This window comes from Trichinella spiralis (assembly GCF_000181795.1).
Source record: "Trichinella spiralis strain ISS 195 chromosome Unknown Scfld4, whole genome shotgun sequence".
Taxonomy (NCBI): domain Eukaryota; kingdom Metazoa; phylum Nematoda; class Enoplea; order Trichinellida; family Trichinellidae; genus Trichinella; species Trichinella spiralis.
This window is the reverse complement of record NW_003526943.1, coordinates 8493460-8514712: the sequence shown is the minus strand read 5'-3', so window position 1 is coordinate 8514712 and position 21253 is coordinate 8493460. Positions and strand designations below refer to the sequence as shown.

Sequence of the window (21253 nt, the reverse complement as noted above, 5' to 3'; positions counted from 1 at the left end):
TAATGCATAAACATACGCATTATAAAATGATTAATCACAATAAATTATAATCCTAATTATTCATTAATAAATTCATTATGATAGATTCATAATATATTGTAATGAATGAATAAGTTTATTTCAGCCATACAGAATTTAGTATGTATTATTTAATGCTCAAGCAGTGCTTCACGTATGTCTGAAACTGATTCAAGTCAGTTCGGTTAGTAAAGATGATATACAAAAGATTATTTCGCTGCCAAAAGATATATTGACCTGGCCATACAGGCAAATGAAGTAAGTTTTGAAAGGATAAATTAATAAAAAACATTATAAATTAAAAATTTAAAAACATTAACTGAAGGAATTGAATGTACAATAAGGTAGAGATGATACATACAATGTGGTTGAGGTTGTTTTACATATTTCAACATTTATTTGCTTTTATTTATTGATACATTTTAATAGCTGCGCTATAAACAGCACTTAAAATGAAAAGCTTCATTTATATCATGATATTTTTTGAAATGTATTGCTCAATAAATAATTGAAAATTATTAAAAAAGTAATTTTTTCAAAAAGGTTATTTTTTATTCAATGAATCTTTATCAGTGGAAAGATAATTTTCATTATGATGAATTAATCTTTAACCAAAGTTTTCCAATATAAAATAAGCTGCATTATATCAGATTGTACTTCAAAAAAAATTAATGTCTAAAAGCGTCCTTTTTGCTTTTCCACGACTTGAATGTTAATTAAATAGCTTTTATAATGCGCTGTAGAAAAACGTCGTTGTTAAATTGATATGATGAAAAAATCGCATCGTTAATTTTCTACGTGTCAGTCTAATTTCGAAAATTCACGTTACGCATGATTTTAAGATCTATAAAGCGTAACTTCGTGAAAACGCTTTGTTTTAATGAACATTTTCTTAGTAAATTCAGTTTGCCTTATTAACTTCCCAGCAGAGTTCCTGCAATGACTTGATGAATCACACAATTTGGTTTGCTTCAAAAAAAATCATGAATGCATCACCATAGCAAACAGCACGATGTCCACACTGGCTTAATTAATGGTGGGTTGAAATGTAAAGAAGAGATCCATTTTCAGTTTTGCATTGAAATGTGCAAAATACAAATTTAGAATCTATGAAAATTCAGGCTTACAATATGCACACAATTTGCATGCTTATTATTATATTATATTATATTATCATTTTGTAATTGACCGATGGCACTAGAAATGTGCATAATTACTGTTCCTAAAGGTCAATTTTTTTATTCCATTTCTTGGAAATTCAGTATTCATTATTAATAATCCTTTTCAAATAGCATGCTCATGTTTTGCTCATTTAAGATGTTCATTTGTGGTTTAAAAATCAAAAATAAATTCTGATCTCAAACAATACTGCTGAAAAAAATCATTCAATAATTGAGGTGTCATTATTGTCTAGATTGAAATTGAGCCGTTCTCATTGAACTCAACTTAGTCTAGAAATTCAATGAAGCATTCAATGACAATGTATAACACATACATGGTAGTTTTTTTAAGCTGCAAAGTGCAGATATAAGTTTTACTTATCGTTCTTTGTTTCTGATTAGGCGAAATAATTTTCTATGCCAGATCTGGTTTCTCATTGGCTTTATTCGTAGGCGACGTTGAACGTTAATCTTGGTTTTGCATTTCATAGGTGGTGAGCTCCTTGAAAAGAATTTCCGCCCCCTTGCATTTTAAACGTCACTCCAGTTCATTTCCAAGTTCACTGCACAATAGCGTGCAAGATCATTTGGCTTCAAATTAATTAATCTTAGTTATTGAAGGGGGCTTATAAAGGTCCGCATTGCAGACACTTCCGCATTATCTGAACGAGCTTGCTGCTTACTTATTATTTTACTTGTTTTAATCGGATTCTAGTCACGGAAACTGTAAACGGTTACGCCGACTGGTCTAAATTGTCATAAACATTGGGCAAATTGCTTTCAGATCTTTGCGTTTTAAAGCCCTTTTAAAAACAGCCTTCTGTGCGACCATTCATTCATTTTTGGAATAAGTTAACTGATCAGTTGTAGCTAAATGTAAATCGCCTTTAACTATTACTTGTTATTGTTCTAAGAATATTTGGCGATACTTTTAAATTCATATTCATTCAAATCAGTGTCATTCTAATTGTTTTTCAATTAGTTGCTATTCATGCATTTTTTGTAATTTGTAATTCATTATTTTCAGGAATGAATATACTTTGATTTAAATTCAGTACTTTTCCATTCATTCACAGGTATCCATCGAAGAATTGGCTAAACAAGAACAAGATGCAATCCATCATCTACATTGTTACTTTTGCAACTGTGATTTGTGGCAGTTTATGCTTAGAACCTGAGGAGAAGTTGTGCAGCCAAGTGCTTTCATCAGAACAATTACTTAAAGAAGACAGTGGCAGTGCTCAGCTTTGTCGGATGATGCAAATTATGACTCAGTTTCAGACTTATGTCAGATTGTTGGAAGAAACTACAGCACAAGCTCTTGCAGATCGAGGTATGCAAACTGAGTTATCATTTGTAAATAAACAGTGTTTAAAATATAACGTTTCAGGAATTTTAAATCAAGGTAGTCATAAAGTTGAAAGGTTAACATATTTAAAGGGGAGCATAAGAGTGAGCATTTTAAAGTTTTTGCTTCAATTTTTCAGCTTTTTATAAATTTCATAAAAGAAATATATGCTTATATTTATTATTGCAAGTCAGCATTTTACGAGTAAATTTATATATTGCTCCATTATTATTAATTATAAAACTGTGAAATAAATTTGAAGATATATGCCGCACAATTTTATACATTTGAAAGTAAATTTCTTGCTGAGGTAGAAAATTTATCTTAATTAATTTATTATTTAAATTGAAGAAATGCACTTTTTTAATTTCAAATTATAAAGCTTCATTTTCATTTTTAATTTTAATAAAAACCTGACTACCTTTCTGATAACTTTATTCTATATTAAGTTTTAAAATGAAAACCATTAGATTTTAGTATTTGAATTTTTTTTGAATTTCCATTATTAATTTACTCTCTGAATTTGAAATCATTTACTTTAAATTTTTATAAAAAAAGGTATATAAAAAGTATTTTTCATCAGAACTATACCATCAATGCAAAATCAATAAAATGAAAAAATCTGCGATTGCCACGATAAAGATTTTTTGCTCAGATATTTATCAAGATTTTTCACTATAAAAACACTAATTCAGTTTGCCTTTTTTAATCCATTGAAATAGCTTAAGGCATCTGAAATAATGCAATGGTTATAATTTGGCATATACCCATTAAAATTTAAAACTTTTTGAAAGCAATTGCATTTTTGTAAAATTAAATTAAAAATTTGTATTATTGAATATTTTTGCAGTTTATAACATTGTAAAAAGTCAAAGTCTATTTTTCACTCAAATTTTTTTAGGAATCATATTTGACATTCCTGCTGAAATCCTAAATGATACTACATTCAATATAAACAAGAGAAAACACGAATACCTTCGCTTTGGCAAACGAAAGCATGATTATCTGAGATTTGGCAAAAGGAAACACGAATATCTCAGATTTGGCTAAAACTTCACATTTACTGAGCTTTTTGGTTGCACATGATAAAAACTCATAATTTCCGAATGTTTCAGTTTGAATTGAATCATCTGTTTGCATATAATAAAGCTAAGTAGTAATTCATTGACAATGTTATTCATTTTAGTAGCCCTAAACAAAAATATTGTGAAGTGAAATTTTGTTCAACTGTTTTTTCAATGACTTCTATTTTATTTCTTTTTTGAATGATCAGCTGCTAAGTAAAGCATAATGTGAACAATATTAATATGCTGTTCGCATTTTTATGTAATCACTAATTCATTTGAAGCCTCCAATCTTTATAGTAAATATTGAGCAAATTGTGAATTAAAATTTCTTGATGTAGTAAGCACAGTTTACGGTTTGCACGCAATTTAATATAATTTACCAAAAGACTTCATGTGTAATTGTTTGAAATATATATATATATATATATTTCAAACATACATATATATATATATACATGCAATTTGAGCATTCATACAAATGCGAGTTATAGAAAATTAAAGTCAGCAAAGCTGAGGTTGCACTAATAATTGCCTTGCATCTATATTGATAAACAGTTCAATCTTACTATTGAATATTATAAATTTTCCGTTTCAGAAGTTTATGTTACTGCATACATTAATATGATAGATAAAATCAATGTTACTGATTTTCTTTTGTAATAACATGAAAAACAAATTGAATAAAATGCACAAAAAGTAATTCATTGTAATGAAATTATCAAAAGTAAATATTAAAAAAATTAACGCTTTAAATATTACAGATAATAACAAATAATCTCCATTGTCTCAAAAAGTATAATTCTGATAACATTTAAATTTGCATATAATTTTAAATTCCAGGTACCGTTTGTTTTTAAATTTTATTAATATTTTTTGAAAATTTGGCACAGCATGCATAATTTTAGCTGCAATATTGTCTTACATTTTTAATTACGTGAGAAATGACACCGCTTAACATTGTTAACAATGCTAATGTCAATGGGTAATGAAACTCAAAATAGATCGCTTTTGTCAAAAATCTCAATACCTATTAAAATTAAATATAAAAGTCTTATGTTTTTTTCTGCTTGCATTGCATTTCATCCTGTTTAGTTCCTGGATAGATGCTTTATACTCAAAATTTTCTTAGCCTTTATAATAAAAATAATCCCTATTTAAATTTAAGAAAATATTTTAACTTGATCATATATTTTTATTGTGATTAGATAATTTTATAATAAATTATTAATATGCAAAATAAATTTTGAGATGTAACTAACAACTAAGAACTTACATAGATGATGATAGATTAGCCTATGAAATATCATCATTATTTTTTTCATTTATTATAATATATTCTACTATAGTCTGACAATCTATGATGTACATGATTGGATTTAATGTTGAAATTAATTATACTATCTTTTTCATTTCAGATCAAATTAGAAAATCAAGCATTTTAGATTCTGTTTTATCAGCAAAATGGCACTAACATATAAACATGCCATTCAAAACTGTAATCTTTTTATATCGTAAATTTAAATTTAAATAAATTTCTGTTGCATTGCTTTCAATTACTTATCATAGTATAATTGTAAAAATATAGCTTAAATACTTAATTAAACGGTTACAAATTAAATGGGCACTGCAATTTATGAGTGAGTTTTTTAACCTTAGACTGAAATCAAATCTGAAAGTTATTTGCTATTCCATTTCAAAAAAAAATATATAATTTTTTGAAAATTTAAAAAAATTTGCATATAGAAAATTATGTTTTTTTATTTGATTTATTACTTATATTTCTTTTATGGCACTCAAGGTGCATTAATTGCAAAAGCGATACATTTAAAAAAAAACTTAACTTCCTTACAAAATTACAGAAAATAAAACTTAATATCTCTGCAAAAGTACATGCATTTGTTTAAAATACTGCTAGGATTTATAATACTTTTTTCAAGGGAACAGAATATCTGAGGTTTTTAGTAATCAACTTCAATATAGAGTAATAATTGATGGATGATTTCTAGAATTTTTAATAAGTATTTTATAATTCTTTAACCTGTCGACATATTTTCTAATAATAAAGTTTGCTTTTTTTGTTTTTATATTTTTATTCAGTGAAATTTTAATATTCATCCAATTGAATTTTTTTTCAAAATATAATGCAAATTTAAATTACATGCCAAAATTTGAGTGATGTGTACATTTAGATTAAACTAACGCAATTAGAAGTGAACATTAAAAGGCAATTTACAATCAAAGCGCTTTAGAACAAAGACCATTTTCTATCCATTTTTCAATCAATAAATTAAAACATTCTGCTTTCCAAATACGTCAGATGCGCTAATTGTGAAGATGTAAAAAAGGAAAATATAATAGTGAAATTGTATTAGGATAATATATGTGATTCTTTTATTTTGTAATCAGCTTCTTTCTCATAAAGCATTCCATTCATTTCACTATAATCATTTGATTTTGCGCAAATTTGGTTTCCCACATAAGGGATTGCATTAATGAATAGTTCACAAAATTCAATTTCATTTGTAAAAGAGTCGTATGCATTTTTAAAGGTTTTATGCGCAATAAATGATCCTTTGCATTGTATTTTAATGCAAGCTAATTCTTTTAAGATGCTCTTCAAATTATCTCAAGTATCGCTTTCATGCTGTAATGACCATTCTTACTAATCTCACTGCACCAACTTCTAAATAAATTATTACATTTCAATACACTAATATTTTAATGCCAAAACTCAAATCATACAAAGTATTTTGACACAGATCAGTAAGCACTAGAAGTATTTTTAAATTTATATTGGAGCATTACATTTCATTTTAATATTTAAACAAACATAAAAATCATAAAGAAATAATTCATGAATTTGAAATATTACATTATACAATAAAGAAATAAACTGAAATATACATTTAATATGCCATTAAAATATACCATTAAAAAATACTGAAATACCAATAAATACTGAAATATACCATTAAAAAATATTAAATTTTAATGTAAATTTTAATGGCTAATTAAGTATAAGACAATTTTAAAATTTTATCTAAATAAATTAACTACTGTAACTGTGACTTTTATACTGATTTTGTCATAAATAAATATCAATAATGTTTGATATGAAAACTCACAAATATCATATTTTTACTTTTTTAAAAGAAATATTTACTAAACGAAGTTTTATTTTCTAATTAAAAGTTTGAAATTTTAATTAAAAACAGCATTTCAAGTTTAATGCTTTGGTAAAATTAAAATCTCAATTTTTAAAAATTATTGAATATTATTTTAAATATTTCTTTATGATATATTTTTTGTTTACTTGTAATATTGTATGGTAAAGATAACATTTATGAAAGCATAAAAATAATAAATACTTGAATTTATTTGTAAAATTCATTTTGTCCATCATAAATGCCTGATAATTAACTTTATGCAAAATGCTTATCATATGCTAAATTAAATGAAGCATCATAAATATGCTAAAAATCCTTGTTTCTTAAAAAGCTTCTAAATTATTGAATTTTACTTGTATGAAACAAAAAGTCTATCATTATTATCATCAATAATTTATGTTAAAAATGAAAAAAGAATTTTATGCATATTTATGTATTTTCTGCTTATGAGCATAAAATTAGAATTTGATTATTCACTTTTTAAACTTTCTGACAGTGCGGAAGCATTTATGAAGATCTCTAGAGAAATGAAATGCAGTAATGCTTCTTGGTACTGTTATGCCAGCTTCTGCCAGGCGCCAGTCACATAAGCATGAAGCAGTTTAAATTCCAAACTGTATAATAGTTATCTTTAAGACATGTATAAATGAAAGTATCTGTTTGGGTGAAACAGTAGTTGAACAGGATTTTTGGAAAGGCTAAATTCCAACTGTGATTGGAGCCAGGCGCCGGGATGCGCAGTGACCAGACTGTTGTGCAAGAGCTAGCCTGACATTTTGTTTATGCAGACCTGGAAGATAAATACGTTTTTGTATATTTGTAACTATCAGAAAGGTACGAGCAATTTGACCACGTTTGCTTGACAAACATTGTCCAGCAAGTAGCCTCTTGAAAACTGCAGTTACAGGGAAGTGAAAGAGAAGGACGCGCAGATAGCCATGACGCTATGACCCACAATTCCTAACCTTTTCTACTATTGCCAGTCGAGTCCGTCCAGTTCAACAACTTGCCTCTGACTTTCTCTACTGAGGCTCTGACCGTAGCCTTCTTAAATCCTATGAATCACCTGATTCAAAATGGAACGTTCAAGTGATGCCTGGCCAATCAATCCGTCTGTCCAGTTGGTCAGCTAATAAATGAATGTGATCTAAATTCTTATGCAACCGGACGCTTATCTTTTCGTTGTCCTGTTCATAAGTCTGCTACAAGTGTCTGACTATTGTATATCAGCTGGGGTTGCGCTTCTTCGTCAGTAAATTAACCTACCTGTAACCTGCCAGCATACAGTGCCATCGCATGAAAAATTCTTTTATCATGCTAATTCACTACTGGACTGTGCATTTATTCTCATTTTCCTTAATTTGTAAGTATTTTTAATGAAATTCAAATTTTTTAATTTTTCTTTTACACTTCTTGAAACAGTCATTCAAACTATTTCAAAATACTTAATCCAGCATTTTTTAATTGTAATTTTTAATTTTAATTGTAAATATTCAATACACTGAATTATTTCATTTTATTTAAGTTCACACAATGCACTTATTGCACAAAATGGTATGCAATTAGAATAATTGGAAAATTTTTACATCAGCTGAATAAAACTTGAGATACATTTGAAATTACGATGTATAAAATATTAGGAAAGTAATGAATTATAGTCAATAAAGTTTGTGTTGCATGCTTATAGCGAATTTATAAATGACAGTAATTTTCAATTAACTTATAAGTATACTGTACAGTATAGCAAGTGATTGTACCACGTAATATCAAAAAATCATTACTTCATGAATTCTATTTTAAAATATTTGAAATTATAAAGATAGCTAAAATAAAAAATTATTTAACTGAATTCTGAGCACATTTTTATTTAAAATATGCTAATTTTCTCAGATACTGAAATGTAAATTTTGATTTATTTCAATATTGTTTACCCTTATTTCATTTTCACAGTTAAGTAATCATGTGAAAAAAATTAATTTGATTTATGATTTGAAAAAACAGATTGCTAGTAATAAATGAGAATGATAATTGCAATATAAATTAAGGAATGCAAATTTACTTAAATTTGGAAAATTACGCAAGCACTGTTTTTAGTTACAATCATCTACGCAGAGAATAAAACAGATAAAATATGCAAGCTTGGTGAAGATACTGTTCGACAGGTGAATGGAAGTAATAGTTACTATGAAAAATGTGAACCAAAATTAAGGTAACTTGCTTTTGCTCAGTTTTTATAATCTGCAGTAGAACTAAACTATAGTTTTTAAGATTATACGTATCATGTGAAAATATTTCAAGCGTTAAATAATACGGTCACTTTTTAATTTTTACATAATAAAAATTGTTATTTCAACTTTGCTCAACATGAAAACTTTATTAGCATTCTGTTTAAGCATTAATGGGACTCTGTCTGAAAAAAATGGAAAATGGCAAAAATACGAATGCAAAGGTCGTTCAATAAAAGACTGCATGGAAATGGCGGCCAACTTAACCCATCTGGACAGTGTGCAAAATGATTTTGATGTTGATTATGACATGCTAGCAAATTATAATGCAAAAAGAATCAGTGCCCCATATGCAATGTCATTTGCAAACGTAGCTAGACCTTCAGAAGGACGATGCAAAGGTAATTCAATGACTAAAAAGTTCTAAATCATATTTATTTTAATCCATCATTTTTCAGTCACTGAACCAGCAATTCCAGGTGGACCGTGTTGCTTAGAGGCGTTCAGCAGGCTGGAACCAGATTTAAAATATCCCCAATATTATTTGCAGTGTTCATCTACACAAAAGGAGTATTAATTATAAATAGAAGTTAATTTCTTCTTGTTAAAAAGAAAAATGATTTTAGTGATGAAATGGGACAATGGGTTCGAATGCAATGCCCTGATGGTTTGGTGTTTGATAGCCCTAGTCAAATGTGTATTAACAGCATCAGTGCCAGTGCGCAAGGGTCTGGATCAGGGAGAAAAATTCCATCAGAGTATAACAATGCAAACCTAAATCCATTTAGTACCATGTCACAAAATTATTTAAGACCAAGCTACAGTGAGTGCAAAAATGCAAACAAAATTATGTAATTAATGATGAATTTTGTGATTTCAGCTTCTTGTCCAGATGGTAGCACAGCAAAATTAAACTGCTTGAATGGTCAGTGCCCCACTGGACAGAAATGCATCAACAATTTATGCTGTGAAATATCAAGTATGATTTTCTTTAATGAATAATATTCTCTAAAATAGAAATTCAGGAAATGTTTGCGATGATGGCACTGTTGGCATAAAGAGCTGCACAAAAAATGAAGAATGCACACTAGGATATTATTGCGCGCAGAATAAAAGATTATGTTGTCGACTTCGCACTTCAATGAATAATCCAAGGTCTTTTACTTATGCATTAAGCATTGGTATGCTAAAAAAATTTATAAATTTTTCGTGGTTACATGAATTTATTCTCATTTAAATCAGCTTGTCCTGCTGCTCTGAATTCTATCATAACATTGTGCAACTCAGCTTATCAGTGCCCAGCAGGTTCAACTTGCATAACTTCCCTAGGTGTTTGTTGCCCAGTTGAACAAGCTCCAGGAAGTGGACTTTATGGTACGATTTGGTATATCTTTGCAATCACTGACTGCAGTTTTATTTAGCTCAATGTCCTGATGATACTAAACCTTTGACTGGAAGTTGGTGCATGACTAGCAATCAGTGCCCTGCGGGATATTATTGTCCTATTTCTACCAGAGCCTGCTGCAGTTTGCCAAACCAAATGGCATCATCATTAAGTAAACATTTCTTAAACATATTTTTACTTAAGTTGATTGCAAAAGGTTCATGAGTGTTACTGAGATTTTCAAGTGCACATGTACATTGAAGGGACTTGTCCTGATGGTACAGCCGCTTTGGCTTACCCAACGAAATGCACAAGTAATACACAATGTCCTATGAAGTGCTATTGCGCACTTCATTTAAACTCTTGCTGCGTGCTGCCGGTTGTACCACCGCCACAGCCAGCTAACTTTCGTGAGTTGGCAAAAATCTCCTGAAAATAAATTTTAATAAGTTTTATCTTCCAAAAATTATATATACTATTTTGCATGTCTAAATGAACATCCTGCTTGTTTTAAAAATTATAATGTTTTCCTCAATATTACTTGACGCTTTAAGTTCATTGTTTGCAAAGTTTACTCAGCAGCATACTTCTCCCCACTGGAACTCATTCAAGAGAGTCCCTTTTATGAACTTAAAATTGAAATAAATTTATAAATATTATTTCAATTAGAATTCAGGCATGTAACTTACCCTGCTAACCGTTAAAAATAAAGCAAAACTTCAGATAAATAATGATTAATTTACAATGAAATGAAATCTAATAACCATTTTAGGATTTTGCCCAGATGGTTCACCAGCAACTTCAATTAGCTGTACTGTGGATAGCACATGCCCAAACGGCTATTACTGCCCTGGTAGCCTTGGCTATTGCTGTCGCATTCCTTCCAATACTGGTTAGTTCTATCTTAATGATAAAAACAGTTCACAAAAGAATTTATCAATAATATCTGCCTTTTCAGCAGTTTCATAAAATTGATTAGCATGAATTAAATTCAGAAATATGGAATGAACATTTAGTTTCATGGTTTTAATATCTAATTTAATAAAGTAATAATTATTTAATTTAATAATTTCATTTGTTTTATATGGACATGTAGCACGTATATTTACTTGTGTTTGATGCATAAAGGTATCTGCCCAGATGGGTCTGAAGCAGCTGGTTTTTGTGTGAGAGGCTTGTGCGGAAATGGATTTTCCTGTATAACAGAAATGAACATATGTTGCCCAAGATCTGGCAGTGGTTCGATTAGTATAGGTAAAAAACTGAAGTCTATTACATTATGTTTAATTAATTTACATTTTGTTATTTTCTGATTAAATCATAAATGATATTTTCATTCTAAATTTGATAAATTTTTTAAGAACTATTTTTTCAGTTTGAAATACAAATTTATGATCTGTTACGTTTATGAGAAAAATTTATTTATTGTTTAACTAAGATTAAATAGAAGCATTATTTTTAATTATGTAATATAATAATGGCAATATAATAATGGAATAATGGTAATATAATAATGGATAATGGCAATGCTAGTGTGAATGAGCGTATATTATTAGTGAATTATTTTAATCGCAAATTTCTGTATTCTTTTATGAATTTATTACTAATATTTAAAGAAATTGGCAGATTTGTGTACGTCATATATCTATCATGTAATATTCTATTGAATACAGAATTAATGTTTTAGGTATATGCCCTGATGGAAGTGCGCCCACACATACATGCACTCATGGACAGTGCATGCCTGATTATGTTTGTCTTGGTGGCGTCTGTTGCCCACAGTTAACAAACAAATGTATTTCTATTCATTATTCCGATCTGACTCTATTATTACTAATGTGATGGTTTTACAGTACCTTGTCTTGATGGTAGTCAGCCTATAGGGTTATGCATCAACGGACGCTGTGGAAATGGCTTTGTATGTACTGACGGAAATTACTGCTGCCGACAGATAAGCTCCCCTGGACTGCGTAAGTATTTATTTAAATTAGTTAGTATCCTTCTGCATGAAATAAAAATCGCTGAAAATAACAATTTTTTCATTTTAACGTCTTCATTTAAAGTACATTTGTCATGTAATTCAAAAAATAATGTTGCAAAATAATTTATAAAAAATTTTATTTTAATGTGAAATGTAAAATTCCTGATTTAAATGAAAATTCGTTTTGTTTGATAAAATTTTTCATCAACAATTTTTAACATTTTTTAAATATTCATACTGTATTTTAGCTCGATGTGCAGATGGTAGTACAGCCTTTTGCCAGTGTTCAAATGGTCGATGTCCAATGGGTTTAACCTGCACTGATAAAAATATTTGCTGTCCTCAATCACAAGGGATCGCAAGTCAGTCGTCCATTAGCAATAATTTAAATTACAAATGCATAAAGCATACATCTCTTTATTATTTTTAGAGCTTTGCCCTGATGGCAGTCAGCCAGTAAGTTCATGTTTAGGTGGACAATGCAGCTTGGGCTTTTATTGCGTATCAAACGTTTGCTGTGCAACCAGCTTAATAGAAACGAGTAATTTATATCTTTATATATATGTCTTTTCATAATTTTACACATTATTAATCTTTTAGAACTTTGTCCAAATGGGCTTCAACCTCAAGGTAAATGTGTTAAAGGGCAATGTGGACCTGGTTTTACATGCACTGCTGACAACGTCTGCTGCCCTGTTTCGATTATACCTGGTACTTATTTATTTATTTTCTGGAAATAACGTCTTGTAATGTAAATATTATTTTTATTTGATCATTTTAAGGACTATGTCCTGATGGGAAACAGCCTGCTGGAGCTTGCATTAATGGTTTATGTGGAGCTGGCTTTACTTGTTTAGCCGGCGCAAACATATGTTGCACAGGTGCAACTCAACCAAGTAAGATTTGCAATTTATTTTAAATGAAGTTAAGAAAATCTATAAATCTTAGATCAGTATATATTTTGATATTTTTTAATAACTGGTCCAGAAAACTGATTTTATAAATTATTTATTTCAGTCTGCATCAGTGTAAACTGTTCCATGAAGAATACAATAACACTACTATTTTGTACTGTTAAAGTATATTTTAAAGATCTTGATGAGCTGTTTTAATACTGTCATGCTGTTTATATTCATAAAGTTCAATCTTATTAGCACATTAATAAAATAATAAATCTAATTTTTATTAATACATGATAATTTACTATTTATTTAAACGATACACTAATTTTAGCCTTTTGTTTGGATGGAACCATTCCAGTAGGACCGTGTGTTAACGGTTTATGCGGAGTTGGGTTTACGTGCACAACTGGAAATCTTTGTTGTCCTCAAGGAAGCTTCAGTCCTGGAATAGGAGGTCTTTTACCTTGAAAAAACAATGAAAATTTTAATTTAATAATTTAGGCGTTTGTGGTGATGGAAGCAAATCAGTAGGACCATGCATAGGTGGACTTTGCGCAATTGGTTACTCATGTACCCCAGAAAACTTTTGTTGCCAAGATGATGGACCGCCAGTGACTGGTATGCAGTCAAAAATTTAGTCATTTTAAAATTTTGCCATAAATTGTTTAAATTGTAGATATATGCCCTGATGGAAGCCTTCCAACAGAATCATGCACAGCTGACTTTCAATGTTCTCGCCAATCTTTGATTTGTATCGATGGCTACAACTGCTGCCCACTGACTGGCGGAGTCGAAACTGGATGTAATATAATTTAAAATAATTTTTATTTTTCTTCCACAGCAATTATATTCTTGCAGCTTGTCCAGCTGGTACAATGTATTATGGCCTTTGTGTAAACAGCTTGTGTCCAGATGGCATGCAATGCATTTCTGGACAATGTTGCGGACCTCCTACAACTTCGAAAGCATTCTTGACATCTGATACTGGATCAGGAAGTAATGTCAGAATGTTAGGTTGGCATTTTTATTATTTATATCTTATCAATTTACATTAAAATAGATGTTATGCTTACTAATTTAAACATCATTTTTTCAAAATTTGAACTTGTTTCAGTTATGACAGAATGTAAAACTCATTTATTATAACTAAATTATTGACACAGTAAAGAATTTTTATAATAAAGACAAAATTTCTTTCATTTCTCTATTCTTCAGGAGTTCCAATTGCAAAATCACCAGGAAGCAAATGCACAAATTCAGAAGAATGCAATGGAGCCAAAAGTAAATTAGCCAGCTGTCACAATCAGCTGTGTACTTGCTTAACACCTGCAAAGCCAATGAGAGGGACTTGTGTTCTTCGTCCACCTCCAAAAGCATCAGGTACTGTATAAAAGTAAGCAAAAATTATTAAAAATAAAAATTTTGAAATATTTTTTAGGTTCTAATGGTGAATTTCTTGACTTAATTGCGAACGATAGCCCCATTAGTGAAGAAATTCAAAGAGTCTGGAGAAACTGCACCAGCAGTGCAGAATGCAATAAACGATCACATGAGAAATGCATTTCTGGAGTGTGCATTTCCCGTATGTTTCATAACAATAAATTAAATAAAATTTTATTTTATTTTATTTGATACTTCGTGTTTTAGCCAGAGCTCCAGGAGAGCCTTGTTCTGATAATGCTGAATGTATGCTCAACTGCGCAGCATCTTCATGTCAAAAACGTGCTGATCGAAAAATTTGTGTCTGTGCTGAAAACCTCTATCGCTACAAGCGGCATTGCAGTATATGACAATTACTAATATTTAAATTTTTTTGGTATTTTATTTAAAATAATTTTTTATAGTGAAAAAATGTCCTCAAGGGACACAAACAAGGAAAGATAAAAATGACTGTGAAGATACTGCGTATTCGATGATATTACAGGACAATGCATCGTTCGGGTCAGAAATCCGACTGAACAGTGCATGCTGATTACATCTGGTATGGCCATAGACAGAAAATATCGCTTTCTGGATGCAAGCTGACACCAGTACAACAAGAATACTAATTTCATGAACAATATTTCATATTTTGATGCGTGATTTTATAATATTTTAAGTTTTTGTTAAGTTGTTTATGCTGGTTACTCATTTTTATTGAAAAATAATTAGCTTATAAGATTCATTGTTAAAATTTTACTTATGAAAGCACTTATTTATGATCATTTACACAAGCACACATTTATTATTATGTACATTCAAGAATAAATCTATGAAAATGCAAAATCACAATTAAGTATATGCAAAGTTATTAACAGAAGTAGCAATTAATTCAATTCAAATTTAACTTATTTTTTTTAATAAACTTAAAATATTTTTTTAGAAACAAATGCAAATGCTTATGGACGAATTGTCAGTGTGATGCTAATTTCCATCTTTCACTATGCAAAATAAAATAATAAAAATTTATGGTTCATAAAAAAATCTTTAATAGAAAATGCTGTAAAAATATCTTGCTAAAGAAAGTAAATATAAGTATGTAATGGTGAAATGTATGTAAAAAACTTTATCATGAAAACCACCAATCATTTGACTGCAAAATAATATGTGAACTAAAATAGCGTTTTATTTGAATTTTATGCTTAAAATTCATACAAAAAATGCAATAAGCCGAGAATTTTACTAGATTTTAAATATTAAAAGTTAGTAAACATTCCATCTAATTTACAGTAAGAGCAGTTTCATTTTTCAGCATTTACAAAGCAGTTGCATATAGGAAAAATTGACCGTTCACTTGCTTTAGTATTAATAATTACACTCCTTGCCTTTTTATTTTGTTTTATTGATGAATAATATCAATTCGCTATTGTGTTTTGCATAAAATAAAATGTCAAATAGAATATGGCATTCAACAAAATCTATTTTATGCTTATATTTCTTATCAAAACAAAATTAACTGAAAAGTGCAGCGTTGGGCATGCATATTCAAATTTATTTCATAAATTTTTTACATGTTTTTAGATTTTAAACATTATGAATATTTTTTATTCAATTTGATAATACATTGCAATATTATTATTTTATTATATGACATTACTGTTAGTTTATTCATAATAGGTTTAATAATAATAATAATAAATTTAAATATTAATTTTTTAATTTATTCACATGATGTATATTGCTTTACATTTATATTTACGGATGCCCGAATATGAAATTGCTAAGAATATTGCATTTTTAAAGTATAAAGATATTAATTTATGATTGCTATTATAATAAATAAATAAATAGAGGTACATAAAACGAGTTCTTTCATATACATATATTTATAATTATATTCATTTTCAATTTTACTTTATATATGTCAGTATTTGCTTATTTTTTGAAATTAACCCAGTATTACACAATTAACAGCATATCTTTCTGCACATGCAATAAAGAGCATTTAAATTTCAGATTCATATTTTATGGATAAATAATTAAAGTCCTAAAATCTCAAAAAAGCTAGTCGTCACTAATTACTTCAAAATGCACTTGAAAAATTGTAAATCAGCATTTCAGTTTAACCAAATTCAAGTGATCAACTGAGAAATCAATAATATCACTTGGATTAATACTTGCAAATTAAATATGAAATAAATTTTAATGTTTGAAAATTTCGTTTCATCTATAAACAAATAAGCAATGAATACAAGTGAACAGTGTGCTGAACATACAGTGACCTGTAGCAAAATTCGTGGCACCAGCACCTCAACAATGTATACATTTCTTGAATAGCACATTAAGTGCTACTCAAATTGAAGTTCTATACAAAGCAGAATGGTACCACCCTCCAGGAAACTTACCAAAATAGTTTACGGCTGCTTTACATTGCTTTTAGTATAATTTGAAACAGTTTTCAGGTTGCAATTTATCGCTAAAGCAATAATGCTTCGACAAACTTCAAAATTTATTTGTCTTGCAACTGCCGTTTATCAAATGGTATTTAGATTTTTTTTTCAAATAATAATTTCATTTTAATATCTCCAACAGGTTATATATGGAGCAACATTTTGCCTTACAGTATGGCTGCTGTTGAAATTCACAGGTAAAAGTTCTGATACAGAAAATATGGATTGAACTTTAATTATTTTGCAGAGTCGCCGATTGTTCCTTTCTATATTGCTGTGTTTTTGTATTTGGCTATTTTTGCACTTTCTTTAATGTTAGCTTTGTGTACTAACACCAAAGTAATTTACTTTTCTACTTTTGCATAATAAAAGTTTTAAAAATGTACTTTTTCTTCAGCTTGTTGACATAATGTCTTACGCTTGGGTTCTTTTTTTGCTTTCTTCAGTACTTCCCGAATGTGGTCTCAACATCTGGATATGCATCTTGCTAACAGTAAAGTTCTTTCTTCAAATGATTAACATATATTGAGACCAGTAAATGATTATCTATCTGACCAACTGTTTAGGAAATAATATTTGATGAGTTTATTTGCTGCTATTTAGAACATAACTTGATTAAACTCAATGATAACATTACTCATGATTAAACTACAACCTATGTCTGTAAATTCTGAAACTTATAAATGATAATAATTTCAGATTATTTTATATAATTTCATTTCTGAGAATATAAATGAATATAATAGCATATCCTACTTTTCTACTTTCCAATGATAATAATTTGTTTTAAATAACATTTACTTATTTTTATTACTAGTATTTCATTTTTTAGTATTACATGTTGAAATTATTTGTGATTTTAGGAATCTGACAGCACGCTTGGATTTTCCTTATTAATTTTCTATCTACTACGCAGTGTTGGAAATGTATGTAATTTTAAAATTAAGTTTGATATAAATAAATAACTTAAATTATAAAATAAATTTAAAAAATATTAGTCATTGTTATATATACATCATTTCTAAATTCAATAAAATAATATATAATGTTAACATGTTTACCTGTTCACATTATGTACATAACGCCAGAAACTTATATAACTGCAATTTAGCAATGCAGATATTATCATATATTAAATAATCATATCAGTTAACTAATTACATAAAAAATGAAAGCAAATTCAATATTAAATTGCACGCATGTCAAATTATTTCTTTAGATCATATTTAGCAAAAATTTGTTACACTCCATTTTAAAAATTATTATTTTAGATTATCTGCATTTTGTTGATGTGTATTGGAAAAAAGTTAAATCGCATTCCATCTCAAAAGAAAAAAATTTTCCATTCCCAAGTAAAATATATTACAATTTTTATTTTTCTATTCAACATTACATATACAATATGAATTTTTCAGTTATATTCTATTTCTGATGGCTATTTATTACCATTTGAAAATTCCATTTATTCGTCATCAAGTGAAGATCGTATATCAACAATGGCTGAAACTGACCAATCAGACACGTCGACGGCCATTGGTCAGGCAGTGAAATTGTTGTCATTCAAACCATTGACAAATGAATTAGAAAAGAATCCAAAATGTGAAGAAATTTGTCACGGGTTTTCAACATTCAAGAACAAAGACGATCATCACTGTCTTAAATCTGCTCACACTGCACCACAGCAAAAGCAACAACATGAACTACAACTTGTTGTTGCAAATAGTTTTATTGAAAATGTCCAACAGCATATCAAACCTACAGAGAACAACTGTCACAGAAACGATAAAAACCAAAATTGTCACCCACTCTCAAAGGACAATCCAATAATTGTAAAGAGACCTTATGTTCCAGAAACCAGAGCAAAAACGTTGCCCACGATAAAAGAAGCTCGTAGATTAAAAGCAAGCTTGTCATTCAACAAAGAAACCCAACGGGTATTTAGTCAAATGAGTTTACAAGAAGCTGGCTTTACTGGATGCGAATTTTGCTCTAAAACGTACAGAAAATGGACAGAAAATGCACAGCCAAATTCTCAACAATCATTTCTATCTTTTACATATTTGGATCCATTTGCTTATGATTATTATGATTCTGTAGAACCATGGCTTGATCAGTTTCCCAGAATTGTGAGAAAATGAAATTTCTAACAACGATACAAAGAACCAAAATAATTTATTTTTGAATACATTTCAATTATAATTAATTTTTTGATAAAAAGTACATTAAAATAATTCACCGAAATGTTTTATCAAATCATTTATACCAATTTATGAGTAAAAAAGTGTCTAGTTATCTGTAGATTTACGTTGCTTATTCAACTTTTCTGGAGGCCGTACTGTTGTTCTCGCAGATGAAGTATTATCAGCAGTCTCAGGTAATCCATTACTGCCTGGCAAAGTCAAATTCTGACTACACGTTGGGATGGAAGCAGCTAAATTAAACAAATTTTTCTCAAACGATAAAACATAACACTTCAATAATAATGAAAAAATGTCAAAATTAAATAAAGTATTCATCAAATCAAAAATATTATGACAATATAACATAACATAACAAAAAATTATAACATCATTATATATTACTATACTACGTGATAACATAACATGATATAATAAATATAATATAATGCCGGGCATTATAAAGAAAGAAATCTCTGAATTATGTAGTTAAACAAAATTAATTCAAACATAAAGTAAATTACTTACACATAAAAGAATTTTCTAACTTCACATAAACGCCTTTCTAAATCGAATATAACGTATTAAAAGAACCTTGACAATCAACTGAAAACTTTTACACTATCCAAACTGGACGAAAAAATGCGATCTGCTTCGCGTACACGCTTTCTTTTTTTCTGTGCTTTACTACTAAAATAACTAAGTTAAAATAAATGAGCACATTGTTCAAAACACATCGTACATATCCGCTGGTCTTGGCGCTTTCCCCCATCCCTGAATAACATTACCAAAATCCATAGTACTTTCAATATATGTCGTTTCCAGATCGTATACTTTCTTTCGAAGTCCTGTAATCACATCCTGCAGATGATAAACTTTCTTTACACCATTCAACATTTCCGTATTATCATCGTTGTCTGGTTGGGCCATTCACGTCAATTACACATTCACGAATCTATAAAATTTAATTTGCATAATATTCATTAAAATAAAAACAGTAATTTATCAAAATTTGTAAATGGATTAATCAAAGTGAAATTTCAAACTTTATAAACTTTTAACAGATGTTAAATTGATAAAAATAATGCAACAAATCAAAAAACACCTTTAGAAACAGCGAAAACCCAATTTATCAGTTAGTTAACATGAAATCAAAAAATATTATTATACAAATTCATTAATAGATTTTTGAACAATAACATCACCGTCTTCGTCATTATAAATATATTATCAATCTAAAGAGAAGTCAAAATTTAATTTTCTATCGTTACGATGAAAAACTGTGAAAATGCTACACGATCAAAAACACTCAAAAAATTTAAATTCCGATTTTATACGAAAATTTTCAAATAAAGATTGCATTACATATTCCAATAAATTAAATTTAAAACTGCTATCAGTTTGATTATTTAATGAATTTTAAATATTTCTAACTTTTCTTAAAGTATATTTTCAGAACACTCACACAAATAACTCTTCTTATTAATAAATAAAAAGTCTTAATAAATGATAAAACAAAAAAAATTTTTTTTTTCAATAATTAAAATCCATTGTTATTTTAGATTTTAATATAAATAATATAAAAATTATTATTATTCATAAATGTATATGTAAAAAAATACATTAGTGCCATGCGAATTAATTAAAAGAATTGAATTAAATTTATAAACATATAATATGGATTTATCTAAGTTATTATAATGAATTACCGAAATATTTTGAATGCAACAAATTAAAAGACGCAAAAGTAACTACAATATGAAATTATGAAAACTAAGTACAATTGTTAAAGTACTTCAAACTGTTCAAAATGTAAATTTTAAACATGCTGTTTGTATGTTTTTCATTATAAAATATTAATTTCTTCATAAATTATAAACTTTAAAATAAAACGTATAAAGCATTGAAATATCACGTAATAAATAAAATGCTTGCTAAAAACATCAAAAAAGATG

At 28.5% G+C, this 21253-nt stretch overlaps 3 protein-coding genes across 3 annotated transcripts; all 3 read left to right on the top strand.

Moving 5' to 3' along the window:
* Positions 1-2288: 2288 nt before the first annotated feature.
* On the top strand, positions 2289-3576 carry Tsp_02150 (conserved hypothetical protein). The gene is made up of 4 exons (XM_003377840.1): positions 2289-2511; positions 2619-2644; positions 2789-2819; positions 3428-3576. Exons 1-4 carry the CDS (start codon positions 2289-2291, stop codon positions 3574-3576), a joined length of 429 nt encoding a protein of 142 aa, XP_003377888.1.
* A 5548-nt stretch (positions 3577-9124) lies between these two features.
* Positions 9125-15277, top strand: Tsp_02151 (hypothetical protein). Its single transcript, XM_003377839.1, has 15 exons — positions 9125-9386; positions 9444-9555; positions 9612-9808; positions 9866-9964; positions 10011-10166; positions 10615-10779; positions 11142-11261; positions 12057-12164; positions 12223-12339; positions 12599-12712; positions 12951-13061; positions 13133-13246; positions 14111-14266; positions 14468-14632; positions 15177-15277. The coding sequence occupies exons 1-15, from the start codon at positions 9125-9127 to the stop codon at positions 15275-15277; spliced, it is 2097 nt and encodes a 698-aa protein (XP_003377887.1).
* A 1638-nt stretch (positions 15278-16915) lies between these two features.
* On the top strand, positions 16916-19530 carry Tsp_02152 (hypothetical protein). The gene is made up of 9 exons (XM_003377838.1): positions 16916-16989; positions 17134-17212; positions 17264-17318; positions 17369-17460; positions 17519-17614; positions 17985-18047; positions 18393-18473; positions 18537-19247; positions 19411-19530. Exons 1-9 carry the CDS (start codon positions 16916-16918, stop codon positions 19528-19530), a joined length of 1371 nt encoding a protein of 456 aa, XP_003377886.1.
* The last annotated feature ends 1723 nt before the right edge of the window (positions 19531-21253 follow it).